General features: G+C 36.4%; 1 protein-coding gene across 5 annotated transcripts in view; it reads left to right on the forward strand.

Moving 5' to 3' along the window:
- LOC131050520 (peptide chain release factor PrfB1, chloroplastic) overlaps nt 1-15,781 on the forward strand; it is a 103,456-nt gene that overhangs the window by 62,383 nt on the left and 25,292 nt on the right. For 3 of the 5 annotated variants that reach the window (XR_009106965.2, XM_057984720.2, XM_057984718.2), the window contains exon 4: nt 8,587-8,853. The exons of 1 other annotated variant lie outside the window; for it this stretch is intronic. Coding sequence is in view for 3 of the 4 variants with exons in the window: in XM_057984720.2 (XP_057840703.2) it covers nt 8,587-8,853 (267 nt within the window). In the remaining variant the exon portion in view is untranslated. The remainder of the gene's footprint in view (nt 1-8,586; nt 8,854-15,781) is intronic. One more of the 5 variants, XM_057984719.2, reaches the window with a different exon arrangement.

A 15,781-nucleotide genomic window follows, 5' to 3' on the forward strand; every position in this document is an offset into this window, starting at 1 on the left:
TTCATCATTGGATAATTTAAAGTAGATGTTAGAGTCAACATCATTTTTACAAAAACCTAAACTTAACAAGTATTTATCAATTTTTTCATACCAAGCACGAGGGGCCTGTTTGAGGCCATACAGGGCTTTCTTCAATCTGCACACATGAGTTATTCTATCCTGAATCTCGTAACCTTCAGGTTGTTCAATATAGACTTCTTCCTCAATGACACCATTAAGGAAGGCAGTCTTAACATCCATCTGATGTAGCTTCCAACCTCTAGCAGCAGTAGTTATTATAGTTCTAATAGAAGTATATCTAGCAACAGGAGCAAATGTTTCTTCATAATCTATGCCTTCCTTTTGAGAAAAACCACGAGCTACAAATCTAGCCTTATATTTTTCAATACTACCATCAACATTATGTTTAATTTTAAATAACCATTTAGAGGAAACAATAGATTCACCTTTGGGTTTGGGCACAATATCCCAAACATCATTCTTGATGATTGATTGATACTCTTCATTCATAGCAAGCTTCTAGGCATGATGGTTCAAGGCTTCTTCAACATTGCAAGGTTTAGATTCAATGAGATTGCACATCAATGCAACGTAGTTGGAGAATACTTGAGGTCTCTTGGTTTCTCGAAAGGTGCCACTGGGAGCAGCAAATCTTTCGGCTTCTTGAATGGTGTTTCTTACCCACAATGGCCTCTTTTTGGTAACAACAATGTCACTAGGTATGTCAGTGGGATTCATAGGCTCTGGTGGATCATTATGTTCTTCTTGAGGTGGAGGTTCAACAGGCTTCCTCTGAATCTCAAGGTTAGAATCAACATTTATATCTTGATTGTCATTAGCTTCATCAATAACAGAAGAACCTTTTGATTTCTTAAAAGCAATATCTTCTTCAAAAGTAACATCCCTACTTACCTCAACATACCTTTGACCAGGAATATAGATCCTGAAGGCCTTGGAGGATTCACTGTATTCGACTAGCATGCTTTTCTTCCCGGAGGGCTCCAATTTGGTTCGCTTTTCCTTGGGCACATGAACATAAACAAGACTTCCAAAAATTTTGAGGTGACTGATGTCCGGTTTGGATCCTGTGAAGGCTTTTTAGGAGTCATGTTCTTTAGAACACGGTGTGGACATCTATTCTGAATATATACCGTTGTTCTAGAAGCCTCAGCCCATATAAAGGTCTGTAAATCTTGATCATGAATCATAGCCTTTGCAGCCTCAACAATAGTTCTATTCTTCCTTTCAGCAACTCCGTTTTGTTGACGATTGTATGGAACACAAAACTCCCTCTTAATTCCTGACTCAACACAAAAATCATAAAAGCTACCAGAGGTGTACTCACCTCCATTGTCAGATCTTAAACATTTAATTCTTTTACCAGAGGAGTTTTCAGTTACTGCCTTAAACTCTTTAAATTTACTTAAGACTTCATCAGATTATTTAGATTTCAAGAAGTAGATCCAAGTTTTCCTAGAGAAATCATCTATGAAGATTACATAATAAAGAAATCCACTAGGAGATGCTATAGACATAGGACCACATAAATCAGAGTGAACAAGTTCTAGTTTATCTTTAGCTCTATTTTCACTTTTATGAAAATGACTCTTAATATTTTTACCTATAGCACAACCTTTGCAAGTATTATCATGAATTTGACTGAGTTTAGGCATACCTTTGACTAACTTTTCAAGAGAGGGAAGTGCTTGATAGTGTAAGTGTCCAAGTCTTCTATGCCATAGCTCACAAGATTCGGGAGCCTCATTATTGAGGGCTTGAACAGGGTTAGTAGAGAGCTTATATAGACTATCATATCGATTACCAATTACACGAGCAGATTTAAAACTAGATTTCTTAGGCCAAGCAAGTACTTTTCTCTCAGAAAATGCAATTTGATAACCTTTATCTTCTAGAGCAGAAATGGAAATTAAGTTTCTTTTAATTCTAGGAACAAACAAGATGTCACTAAGGTGAAGTGAAATACCAGAGTCTAAATTTAAAGAAGTAGTGCCAGAACCTCTTAACGAATATCGAGCATCATCACCAATTACCATGTGAAGACTGATATCCTTTTCTACTAAGTTTGAAAGATGATCATGGTAGCCTGTGATGTGTCTGGAAGCACCACTGTCAATCAACCATGTATTACTGTCTGTAAGTATGCTGCTTGACAGGGCAGAGATGAATAAGAAGTCATCATTTTGTTCTGAGACTTCATTTATTTTGGCTTCTCTTTGAGTAGGATCATTCTGACATTCTTTAGCATAGTGACCAAATTTGTCACATCTGAAACATCGAACACGAGAGATATCTCTTGGTTTCTTCCAAGAGTGCTAAGAACTAGGTGGTTTGAATTCTCTATTTCTCTTTGGATAATGCTTCTTCCAATTTCCACCTTTCTTGCATTGGGCTACAAGCATGTGTTGGTCATCTACATGAGGACTTTTGGTTTGCCCTCTTGTGATAAGGCGAGACTCTTCTTGAATGCAATCATTCTTAAGGAGATCAAGGGTAGGTAACTCAGTTCTACCACTTATGGTTTGAATAAATGAATCCCATGAGTGTGGTAAACCATTTAGGGCAATCATGACAAGGTCCTTGTCTTCCATGTTATGTCCAATTGAACCTAGCTGATTCTTTAGTTCTGAAATTCTCATAAAATAGGAAATAATAGAATCTTCTTTTGATAATTTGATATTAAGTAGTTGCTGTCTTAAAGTAATTGCCCTACTGAGATTGTTAATTTCATAGGTACCTTGTAGATGACTGAACATTTCCCTTGCAGTAGTGAAGGAGGCAATAGAAGTGACTAGGTGGCCTTTAACTGAATCAATGAGAAGCTTTCTGACCTTGAAAACATCCTTTTTGAATTGTTTTAGCTCAGCTGCATCCGTAGGTTCAGTTAGCTCTTTCGCTTTTATGAAGTGAAGAAGATCTTCTTCCTCTAGAGCCAACATGATTCGAACCTTCCATGCAGCAAAATTGAGATTTCCATCAAGCCTATCTTCAACTTTTAGCCCCATTGACCTGACCTGTGAATGAGACAACAATCTGGAAATAAAGGAGTACTAAATTCTGAAATCTGAAAGTTGATCTAACCTATAGCTCTGATACCATGTTAATTTTAATACTTTCAGATTAATATAAACTCAGAAAACCAGAATTTAGTTTTTAACTAAATTGATTAGATGAAAGATTTTTAGTTTTCTAGATTTAGGCATAACATAGAAATGAACAAAAATAAGAACAAGACACGATTGCCCTGGGAAAACCTCCTAGGAGGAAAAACCTAGCCAGAAAAGATCCTCAAATCTGATTATGGATTATATTCATATGAAGATTACAACACTTATCTCAAGTACTTGAAGATGATTGCACATAGGGCTGATAAAGTCTTCAACATTTAACACAGCAACCAGACACCTTAGGTCTGCACTTTATTGTATCTTAAGTCTGCATCTTTGCCTGAGATTGGACTGCAACCTTAGCTCCTTGAATCTGGAATAGTTTGCCCTCCTTATGATGGTATTTGCACTTGGTATTAGTGCCTTTTATGACAGATATAAATCGCCAATATTACTTCTTCAAACTTCGCATTTTAGGCAGATGTATAATTCGCATGGAATGATTTTGTAAGTGAATGATAATGTGAAGTTGTCATTTATTTATATGAGGAGCAAGGTCTTTAGTTATGTCGGCTTGCTTTATAATTTACTTTTATTTATTACTTTTCCTTATAGCGAAATGCCTTGATGGAATAGGGTCGGCCCTATTTTGGGGGACCACGTTGAGTGTGGCGTGAGGAAACAAGGAGTGCCGTGAGAGATAGGGCCCAACCCTACACGTTGAAGAAGGGGCCAGCCCTTTGGGCGGATTCCAATGTTGCCCAAGGCAATTGGAATTCACCATTCCCTAATTACAATCAACATGACCATCCACTCACAATGGTCACAACATATTGCAAACTATGGTTTTGTGTTTGTAGCTCTTACCTTATTTGTCTTGCCATAGCTTCTTATGTCTTTGGAGGGGATGGAGGACTATTTACCTCAAGGTAGTGACCACTTGGGCATGGTTCTTCAATCTTCATACATTTTCCCCTTTATAACATTCTGGGTAAAATTCTTACAAGAGACTTCCAAGCCAACTTTAAGCATATTTTGCTATTATATATCTAGCAATGGAAATCCTTTGCTACATATGAAGAGAATGCATATTAAAATTTAAAATATACCTTGAATGGATTCAATCATTGCTCTAGCACTCATTCAATGGTGGAATTCCAATCTTTGCCTTGGCCTTAAATTGAGACATTTCTTGGTAGATTTTATTCAACATGGGAATTTTGATCTTCTTTGATCTTTGAAGTGGTCTTTCTGCTTGTCCTAGGTATCTTCCAATGAGGACAACTTCTTTATGAGAGCCTTTGTTATCCCTCTCACTGGCTTCATTAACTTGCAGCATCAGCTTCTAGCTTGAGGAACCTTGATTTTTGTCAAGGGTTCGTCATCTCTTGCCATGCTTCTTTCTTTGCACATTCTTCTTGCTGTGGGCATGAATGTGCAAGAACACTCATAGAACTTCCACAAGGGAAAGAACTTACTCTGATACCGAACTTGATATGTAAACTAGAGACTGATATGCCATAGACTATTCATCAACCTACAGATTCTTAATGAATGATGAACTTCAAATTATAGGCAAAACTAATATTAAATAACAAAGAACTGGAGAAATTTGAGAGCGACAATCACTTCAATCATAAGATGTGTATTTACCTTGGAGAAACCAAAGTCTGGGAGAACACACCAGCAATTAGTGAGAAAATACACTCGTTTTCCACTATCGTCAACAGCTTTATTAGGACAAACCAGCCTGAAATTAACTTATTCCAGTCTCTAAGATCTCTTTAACAGCTTTCCTATACACTCCACTCTGTTCATTTCCATATGACAGTTTTCTTCAAACATATGAACTTTAACTAGATTTGAATCAATTCAACTCAAATTCTTCCCTATTGCCTCTATGGGTGTTTATACTTGTAATATTCTAGAACTGTCATGTCAGGAAACTTAGAAGTCTTTAGAAATTGATTGGAAGAGGAATTCAAACCCTAATTTGCTGTTTTCTACCATTTCCGTTGTGTGACAAAACTTTCATTTTCAACAGCGATGAAACCACCGTTTTGGTAGAAATTGCCCTGGCAATTATGAAACTGGCCTGGTGATTACAGAACTGCCACCTGCTTGAAACCAACAATTTCACAAAGTAGTTCTGAACTACTTCACTTCTCTTGTAATTTCCAACTTATGATTCCTCAAACTTGCTTCATATGTCTTCTGAGCTATCTTCCATTACTTCAATGAAGTCGATTGATCATTTTACTGCTTTGTGCGAGGCTTGCAATAAACTTGTGGAAATGGTTCTATTATGATGGAAGCATAGAAACTACTTGGTCTTGCTAATGCTTTCAAACGTAAAATACAATGACAAAATGAATGTTTATATGACAGTCAGAATGTGTGGTGTGGAAGTATAAAATGAAGAACTTATTGGCAGCAAAGAAATTTTGAAGTGTAATGAAAAAGGTACTATTTATCTAGAATAACACAAATATATTGTACCCTGACTTCAATAGGCAAAGAAAGCAAAGCAAACCTTGAATATTTTAAAGAGGTTGTATGTGCAAATTTGTTGTGCTAAATTGCTGCATTTAAAAAACCAGTTGCATAAACTAAAGATGAAGTATGCTGACCCTATAGCAGATCATTTGAAAAAATTAAAAACTTGAAAATAATTTGATGTTGCTAAACTTTTATAATGCTGATCGATTGACTATCTATAGTCCAGTCGGCTCTCGACCGTCAGCTTCAGGCTCTCGACCCCCCAACAGCGTATACCCTTTGATTCTATCAGATAGGGTTCTCGGAAAAGGTTGGAGAAAATCAATTTAATTTGATGAGTGTTTATGCAAGTAAAGTCTGGTAGTAATCACAGTAGAGGGCTTGGAGCTAAAGTTCAAGATGTTTTGTCATAAGTTTTGAAGCTTCACATAAATCACATCTCATGTTTTATTTTTTGAGTGGAAAGATAATTCAATAAGTGCAAAACTAATGTTGAAAGATTGTTAAGATTTGGAGCAGGCATTTTCCTTGATGATCAAATTAAGAGGCAAGAAAGGATTTATAACAATCTAAGAAGATTAGGAGGAGAATGATGTAATCATCTTAGATTTGAGTTGTCTAGACAATCATATAACAAAAGCGAGAGGTAACATCTTAGGATATAGCTGGTTAGTAATGAAAAATATGCTGATTTTACTGTGGATAATTCAACACCTCAAAAGTGATTGTTGGAAGAAGATTCATGATATACACATAAACAGGCTATGTATATAGAATGTTAAGTCACAAATATGAGACGTGTTTTCATGGTGACACATGTCTTTAATATTCTTGTTGCATATTTATCTATCTATGAAACAAGAATATTGAGATGTGAATATGAGATATGCCTTTTCATGGTGACACATGATTTGGATAAATCATTGATATGTTGATTTGGAAGAATGAAGCACATGGATTTCAACGGAGTGATTTAAATCGTCGAAGTAAAAAAAGCATCATCATGAAATTTGAATGATTATGGTAGCAGATGACAATTTATATTAAGTGAAAATGAATTGCACAACTCCCTTAAAAATTGGGAATAGTGATGTTGCTAAAATATCTGATGTGTCTTAATATTCTTGTTGCATATATATATATATAGAACTCACCAAATTCGTTAGTCCTATCATTGGCCGAGTCCACTTGCCACTAACTCGTGTGGAGAGTCTGGAAGAGTTTTGGGGACTGAGTCCCAGACTTGGACTCTTTAAGTTCTAGGCTTGGACTCTCAAGTCTGTCTAGGTGTGTTAAAACAGCAAAAAGTAAATTTTTTCTCTTCATAATTTGGCTTAAACTCATCCATTTCTTCACATATTTGCTCAAAATCATCTATTTTCAATCATCCAATTTATTTTGTCCTCACATCTAACACCTTGTGCAACTTATCATTGCTGCCCCTCAAACCCATTAGGGTCTCCACTCCCAAACCCACTCTAGTTATTGAGTATGAATTATGACAAATTGATAGTCAAATCAGGCTTTTATGTTCTTTAAATGCATCAATTTTTATTTTTATTTTGTAAAACTACGGTTTTTTTTTGCCGAGTCCTAACTCTGAGTCCTACTTTGGGCTGCCGAATCCGTGCAGAGTTCTCAAATTTTGTGCGTGTGTGTAATGCAACAAGAATATTAAGACACGAATATGAGATGTGTTTTCATGGTGACACATGATTTGGATAAATGATTGATATATTGATTTATAAGCAATGAAGTATGTGAATTTCAATGGAGTGATTTAAATTGTTGAAGTCAAAGAAGCATCATCATGAAATTTGATTGATTATGGTAGCAGATGACAAGTTATATTAAGTGAAAATGAATTGCACAACTCCCTTAAAAATTGTGAATGGTGATGCTGCTAAAATATCTAATGTTTCTATGTGCCAAAAGTCTAGGGGAACTACTTTCTGGTTAGATGACAAAATAAGGCTACCAGCTATAGTGTGATGGCAATCAATGTCTTATAAATAATGAATTAAATTACTATAGTTTAGTAGCACAAGACATCAAGGAAGGAGATTTATATAAGTTTGTGGCAGCAGTGGTGCAGAGTATGGTTTAGAGTCTAGACAGACTGGGCATTTTGTAGATTTTGATCTGTACAAGATTTTGAGGGACAAGTAAAAGTTTTAACCAGAGCCACTTTAAGTTGAAACAGGATTATTTTAGTTTTTTTAGAAATGATGAATTTAATGAATCAATGATGTTGCAAACTTTGCAACCTCCAATTGTTCAGTGGTCCCTTTATATTTGACGTTGCTATCTTGCTGGTAAATTTTTTTTCTCCTTAAGAAATGGGGATTTAGAATCAGTAATAAATTGAATAATTTACCTTCCCTCCTAAAAAGGAAGTGCCAAGGCGAGCATGATCAGTCTTTTCACCTTACAATTGATAAGCTTTTCCATATTGTCATAGACCCATAAGTCCAGAGAAATTGGAGATTTTTTGCTGTTCATGCTCTCTTGAATTAGTCCTAATAGTCCTAATATCAATTTTTGAATAGTACTTGTTATTAAGATTGTTACAATCTACCAGATAATAAAACTCTTAGAGACTTAGATTTCTGGGAATTCTATATATGGCCCAATTTTCTGAAATAAAAGCTCCATCTTATTTAGAAAATGAAACTACATGTAATAGAGTTTAGCATATACGTTATGACCATAGACTTGAACAACAGTTTTTATTGTCTTAAGTAAATTTTTCTGAAATTACTTTGCTTTAAATTTGTCAGTTTGGTAGAAATTGCCCCTACCAATATTTATGGCAAATCTCAGAAAAATGGGAAGGTTGGAACTACATGTCTTAAAGGACAAGAGGTACAGGCATTTATGTTAGAATAAACTATAGCAACGTTGATTGAAGAGAGAGAATGCTTTTTCTTTGTTGATTTCGTGGCATCATCAACTTTTGCAGATCATAAACTATACTATCTTGCTGTGTTCTGAACATTTGTCATTTCCAGCACAGGAGTGGGTTGACATTCTTCTGAGAATGTACTTGCAATGGGCTAAAAAACAAGGTTATAAAACAAGAGTTGTTGAAAAATATTCTGGGGCTGAGGTAGGCATCAAGTCAACTATAGAATTTGAATGGCGCTTTGCATATGGCTTATTGTCTGGAGAGAAGGGGACTCATCAGATTGTCAGGAAATCTTCTTCTAATGAAGAGATTCTTGAACAGGTACTGTATATCTGCTTTCCTTTTCTAAATGCATCTCCTATTGTTATGCACATCATTGAAATATAATCATGTTCAAAGGGTTACTGCTTGTATTGTGCTATGAAAGAGAACCACGATTAAAATTGAATTTCAACATAGTTTAACTTTGAGATATTAATCTGGAAAAATAACTACTTATTCCACTCATATGATTTGGCACTTTGAGTAGAAAGTGAGTCCTGATGGATTTTTCCAAGCATATGTATTCACATAGTATAGCAATAAAAAAGGGCCATGAACAAATCCCGTGTGAAGGATTTATTATAGTCCTCAGTAACTTAAATAGGAAAGTTTATCAATGAATTTGATAAACAAAGAATTTTGGTTTTTAAAGTGCCAGAAGTTTTGAGATGAAACAATTAAATGTGGTGTATATTTGCATTCTTTTGGGGATGGATCAAATTTGCATTTTATGGATGCTAGTATAGGAAAGGATCAAACAATAAAAATATGATTCTCTTAGCCTCTATTTTATAGATCCACAGTTCAATATATCTTTGAACCATATCATCGGCTATTGCTAATTATCAGCAGCCACCAGAACACTGTCAATTCCAAAAAAAGATTTGTACCCACAAAAACAAATGATCTAAAATTGGGAAATGTTGATGTGTCTTTTGACACATCAACTTGGGGAGCAAATTGATGCTCACTTGAAAGGGATTTTACTTCCTTAAGGCTCGAGATTTGTTCTTAGAGGTTTGGTTTGTTCACTAGAATCTCTTAATTCACTGCCCCACAAGAGGATCGTAGTTATATTTGGGCCTATATGGACAAACTGATGTCTTAAATGCATTACGCATTTGGACTACCACCCTCAATAAATTTTTTTTAATAGGATTTGAGCTTTGTTTGAATAAAACAACAAACCATAAAATTATTGTTGGATGATTTTCCAGGAAGCTCAAAATGACATTGAAAAGAAACTTTTAGTCCAAGTGTACTCTAATTCTAATCCAACTAATGTTCAAAAGAAAAGTCAAAAGTAGAAGATGTGTAATGCCCCAAGCTTTTGCCTAAGGTATTAATGGACAAAAATTGGACGAACAATTTTTTTGTAACACCAATGCAACACTGCACACCTACGTGCACAAGGTGTCGCAAAGAATGCGATAGTCCACTTGGCGCCCATGCCAATGCACCAAGCATTGTGATATAAGCATAAGATTTGCTTTAACACGGGCCAAAATCATCGTGTTTGACTCAAACAACAAGATTTGGTGGAGAGTGAAGGTTCCCATATCAACTTACAAGCTCTTGTGACTTTGTTATTGAGCCATTCTCTTGGCATCTTGGGATTTAGGAATGCAAGAACAAATCTTGGACTTTGGGGTCCAATTGCACCTAGCTTAGACTTTCAGATCCAATTTGTACAATCTTGGACTTTGGAATCCAGCCTACCTTGGCTTGAACATGATGCGTGACTAGCAATGTGCAATATGTGAATCCTACCCCAAACGCCAAACTCCCACAAGTAGGTATCTTGGGCTTTAGATTCCCGTAGACAATTTGCACATGTAGATGACTTCAATAGACTAACCTTGAACCTTTTTGATTGACCACTTCAAAATTCGGAGTTTGAAGTCCGATTTGCAATTTGTATTTTGGAATTTGGAGTTTGATTTGCATATTGCAAATCGTGACAATTTTGAAGCCAAGTCTGAACTTTGACATACTCTTGCATTTAGGGTTTGATGTGTATGAGCTTGAACTTTGGGGTCCAATTGCACCTAGCGTAGACTTTCAGATCCAATTTGTACAATCTTGGACTTTGGAATCCAGCCTACCTTGGCTTGAACATGATGCGTGACTAGCAATGTGCAATATGTGAATCCTACCCCAAACGCCAAACTCCCACAAGTAGGTATCTTGCGCTTTAGATTCCTGTAGACAATTTGCACATGTAGATGACTTCAATAGACTAACCTTGAACCTTTTTGATTGACCACTTCAAAATTCGGAGTTTGAAGTCCGATTTGCAATTTGTATTTTGGAATTTGGAGTTTGATTTGCATATTGCAATTCGTGACAATTTTGAAGCCAAGTCTGAACTTTGACATACTCTTGCATTTGATTTGGAGGCCAATTTACACAATGTATTTGGGACTTCTGATTTTGATTTGCATTAGACAATCTTGCAAATTTCAGTTTGAAGCTTAATCACTAGTAGACTTGCATTTTAGACTTAAGGTTGAGAATTGTAGTTCTCAACATGCACATTTCAATGCTAAGTTCGAATTCCATCTATCTTTTAAGTTGGACCTTTGGGTCTTGTTGGTGTACGCTTTATCATATACCGAACATCAGAATAAAATATCCCATGACACTCTATCCTCTCTTGAAAAGCCACCGCTTATGTTAAGATTGCGAGAAGATCATATGGCGATTCCAAGGTTTCTTTTGTTAGGTCTTGACGTGTGGATAAGCTCAATGGGCGTTGTGATATGCTGGTAATACAAAGGGGGACTTACGCATGGCTTGTTCAATTCACAATGGAGATTTATCGTTTGGGTTTGGATCATAGACTTAAAATAAAACTAAAAAGGAGATAATGTTTAGAAATTCTAATCTATTCCTAAGAATTCAAGAGATGGTATTGACTAGGTGATTTCAATGAACAACACTTTGCTTCACCACGCTTAAGACAACTACACAAATTGAGTGCGATCTTCGAGGGATGTGCTTATGAATAATACCAACAATTGAACTATATTACTCGAAGTAGAAGTTAAATCTTTCACAAAATAAGCTCAAACTAACTTTACACAATGAACAAAAATCATCTGTTCATCAAAAGTATGAGCGGAAATTCACCATAAATCAATACTTATCAAATCTTGCATTCTTCTAACATACATGAAATAAAATCTAAACTATGATGAGGGATAAGAACCATGCCAACTCCAAAATAAAAGAGGTAATCACCATCAATTCGAACAATGCATTACTTCTTACTTTGGTGATTGTATGCAACAATTTACTTATCTCAACATGTTTTGCAACATACTCCCATGATTTACAAATGAGGGGTGAGCTCAATTTATAGGCTCCCCAATTACAATTCGATGGCTAGGATGACCGAGATTAAAACAACCTACCCCTAATCAAAGTTTCCCAAAATAGGTCAAATAGCCATCGGATGAGAGACAAGTGGCACAAAATGCTATCTTTTAGGATTGCACCCTCTTCTCCTGTTGAGAGGTAGTGTGTTCAATGAACCTGGACATGTTGTCTTGGAACAATTGAATCTCCTCGAATTCTCCAATTTGTGTCGAAAAATTGCCTAAGTATGGAAATTTGTAGTCTTCTCGCCAGCATCTGATTCTGATTGGGAGCTTGTTTTTAATTCTTCAGGAGATGAAATCCTTCAAGAAGTCTGGAATTTTGTATATTTTCACCAAGCTTGAAGACTTCCTTTCTTGATGCTTGGAAACTCTTTCAAATGCCTAGGATTTTGGAGAAAAATTAATGAAGGAAATTGGAACTTTTCTGTGAAATATTTCCCATACTTAGCCAAATTTTGGCTAGCCAAGATTTTGACCATTTCTATGCTTGGACACACTTTTCCTATGGATTTGCCTTCAATTCTGGACCTAGCTTGTGTTGAGTGGAACAAACTCTGCCTTTGGACAAGAATTTTATTCATCTCCTCTTTATTGTCCTCTTTGTTCTTCTTCTTTCTTCTCGTTTCCTCTCCAACACTTAGTCAAAATTCGCCTTACTCTGCCTCTCCCTAACATCACCCATCTCCCTTGGGGAATAGAATTATAATTGATTACTTAAAAGTTTGACACTTAGTCAAAATTTGATTCTTTTGGTTGTGGAAAATTCCACACAGCCATTTTTCATTTGTCAAACTTTTATTTTCCAACCCGTTCAATTAATTAATCCTTGATTTCATGCGCTACTTTGTCAAATTTGTTTTTCCTTTTAGCCATTTTCTCTCTTTGGCATGGCAAATTGATTGTCTTCATGTCTTATCCTTGAGCCATAGGCAAATTTTTTATATTTTGCCTAGGCATCTTCACATATTCCATTTATGTCTAGGTAAACTTGGAATGTCTTGCCAACTTGTGTTTGATCAAACTTTCAAGGTGCTTGGACAATTTACCTTGGGAAATTTCAATTTTCCCGAGGCAAATTTTCATGTTTTCTAACGTTGTCTTGCTTTCTTCTTGTCACCTTGGGCTAGGCGGACTTGGATGAAGTCTACCCATGCTTGGGTAGGGCGGTGTTTAGAGTAGCTTGGACATATTTCTTCATGTGCCTAGGCGGAGTTCAAGGAAGCTTGGACATGCTTCCACTTTGCATTACCTTGGTGGACTTTATGCTTTATCTGCCATCTTTTATCTTGGCTGGGCGGAGTTTGAGTCTTCTTGGACATGGCGGAGTTCATGAAGGTTGAGACAATCCAAGGGCATACTTGATGTGTGTCTAGCCAACGTGGACTTGGTATCCCTTTAGGCATGGCGGACTGTGAAACTTCTTTGCCAACTTTGTTTAAGGTCAAAGAGTAACCCCAAAATAGATAAAAAGATAATTTGTCTATCAATTGGATTCATTCTTATGCTTCCAATTTTCAGATCAGTAGCAAGCTTGAGGGTTTCAGCAGCTTGGAGCTTCCAGGAACACAAACTTTTGGAAGAATTTGGAGATTTGGACGAAAACCCATCTCTCCTAGTGGCAGGGGAAACCTTTTAGAGGTCTTCAACACTCATTTCCAGCTTATTCTCAGCCAGCCGCTCCATTTTGGAAATAAGGGTATCAAAACCTAGGGTGTATTTGGAGTTGTAGCTAATATTAGAGCTGATTTCTTATATTCTATCTGTTGGAAAAACCCAAACAAAACAAAGAAATCAGTCAAACCCCCACTTAACATATGCTGGCCAAAGACTTTATCAGCAAAACAAATAGTTGGTTTGGATTAAATTTGGTTAGAATTGGGTTGGGGATCTTTCAGTGGTATCGGAGCCATGATCTTGCTAGCCTGTTGGATAAAGATTAGTTGTTTTCACTTCAGTTTAGTTTGAGTTGTGATTGTGGACAACGAAATGGGAACTAGGGGAAAGGTGCCTAGTAGGGAAGAAATGTTGAGGGACCTTTACCATTCACAATAGAAGATACTTCAAAAATTGCAGCATGTTGAAGATTTCCTTTCAAGGAAAATTAGGCACACTAATGGTTCATCTCCATCTACAAGGTCAATTAAGAGGCCTCATGCCATGGCAACAAATGATGCAATTATGAACAGCTATCATAAGTATTGCTCCCTTTCTAAGAAGATACGTGACCTCCTTTCCTTCACACAATTTATGGGTATACCAGAAGAGGATGATGCTGAGTTGGTATCTATAAGTTTAAATCAGCAGTGTAAGAGGAAAGATTATTCAAATGAAGTATGCAAAAATCTACATGAAAAATTTGATAAGCATGCAAATCTGGTTCATGAAGACAAAAGGATAGCATTGGGGAATGACTCACATGAGGCTTCATCATCTTTGCGTGAAGATCCACAAAAAGACTCTATAGGAGAGATAAGCATGGCTTCCCTTGATATATGGCATGAGATTAGTATGGATAATGATGGTATGGATTCTTTAGGAGATCACAATGCATCTTCTAGTGTGATAGTTCATTGCCATGATGACAAAATTCCTACACATGAAGAAAAATTAGAACATGGCACTCTCGATTTGAGATTCAAACATGAGGAATATGTTGTGGATTCAAGCCACAAATGTTTTGATTTTGTATATCACAGCTTGGAAGATGTAAAGAAGACGCAAAGAATGTATGATGGATGGTTACAAAGAGCTAAGAAGGCAAAGATGCTTGCGGTCAAAGCAATACAACGCCTACAAGAGGTCAAGGAACAATGCAACCAGCTAGATATTGCAAGGAAACAAAGGGAATCATGCATTAGATCATTATTTCTTCCAAGAGAAGAATGTATACAAGTTGAGCATGCAAAGGAAGATCTTCTTGAGGTAAGCAAACAAGAAGAACATGTTGTGTGTGGACAAGAGAAGAGGTATGATTCAGAAAATTCAGTATGTGTATCTAGTTTGCATCATGAGGTTCATGAGTTTCCTGTTTTAGAGAGTCCTGTGATGATTCAAAACCCTTATGATAAGGGACACGCACTTGATGGACCAGCCACTAGTATTATACCTATTTGTGCAAAAGGAAACATTATTGATTCCGTTTTCATTGAACATGCATCATGCACAATGAAAGAACAATTGCTAAGATCATATGAGGCATTTTGCCTCAGACAGCTGACTATAGAGACTAAGAGATTCCCTAATAATAAGATCTTACAATTTGATAATGTTTGGTTCGTTTTGCATACTATACTATGGAGTTGGTTAGTAATGAAAGACAGATCAGCTTTAGCGGCTAGAGATTTATGTTACTTGCAGCAGGTCACACCTCATAGGTCATCACTCATGGAGGAACCATCTTCCCTCAAAAAAGATACAAGAAAGAGCAATAAAGACACCTTGGAAAGGTATGAGCATAATTCTGGTTCTTTGAGTCGGGACAGCAATATTGTGATATCACATGGGCACAAATCCAAGAGGGATAGTGGTGACAAGAAATGTAGCATAGTAGACATTAGTGAGTGGATTGACAAGAATGAGGTAAAGGTTGAAACTTCAAATTGCCAACAATCTGATTTTATATCAGCATTTGAAGAAGGGCATGAATCAATTTGTGATACATCGATGGAGCATGATAATGACTTGGCTTCAAGACATGAAATGCTACAATTTAGGGACGCCAAGTGTATGCAAGTGTACTCTAGTATTTAAGACTTACAAGGCACCGAAAGAAAGGGTACAATCAGTCCTAAATCCCTGATTAAGGACCGCAGCACTATATCTCT

This window comes from Cryptomeria japonica, chromosome 11 (assembly GCF_030272615.1).
Source record: "Cryptomeria japonica chromosome 11, Sugi_1.0, whole genome shotgun sequence".
NCBI classification, from domain to species: Eukaryota; Viridiplantae; Streptophyta; class Pinopsida; order Cupressales; family Cupressaceae; genus Cryptomeria; species Cryptomeria japonica.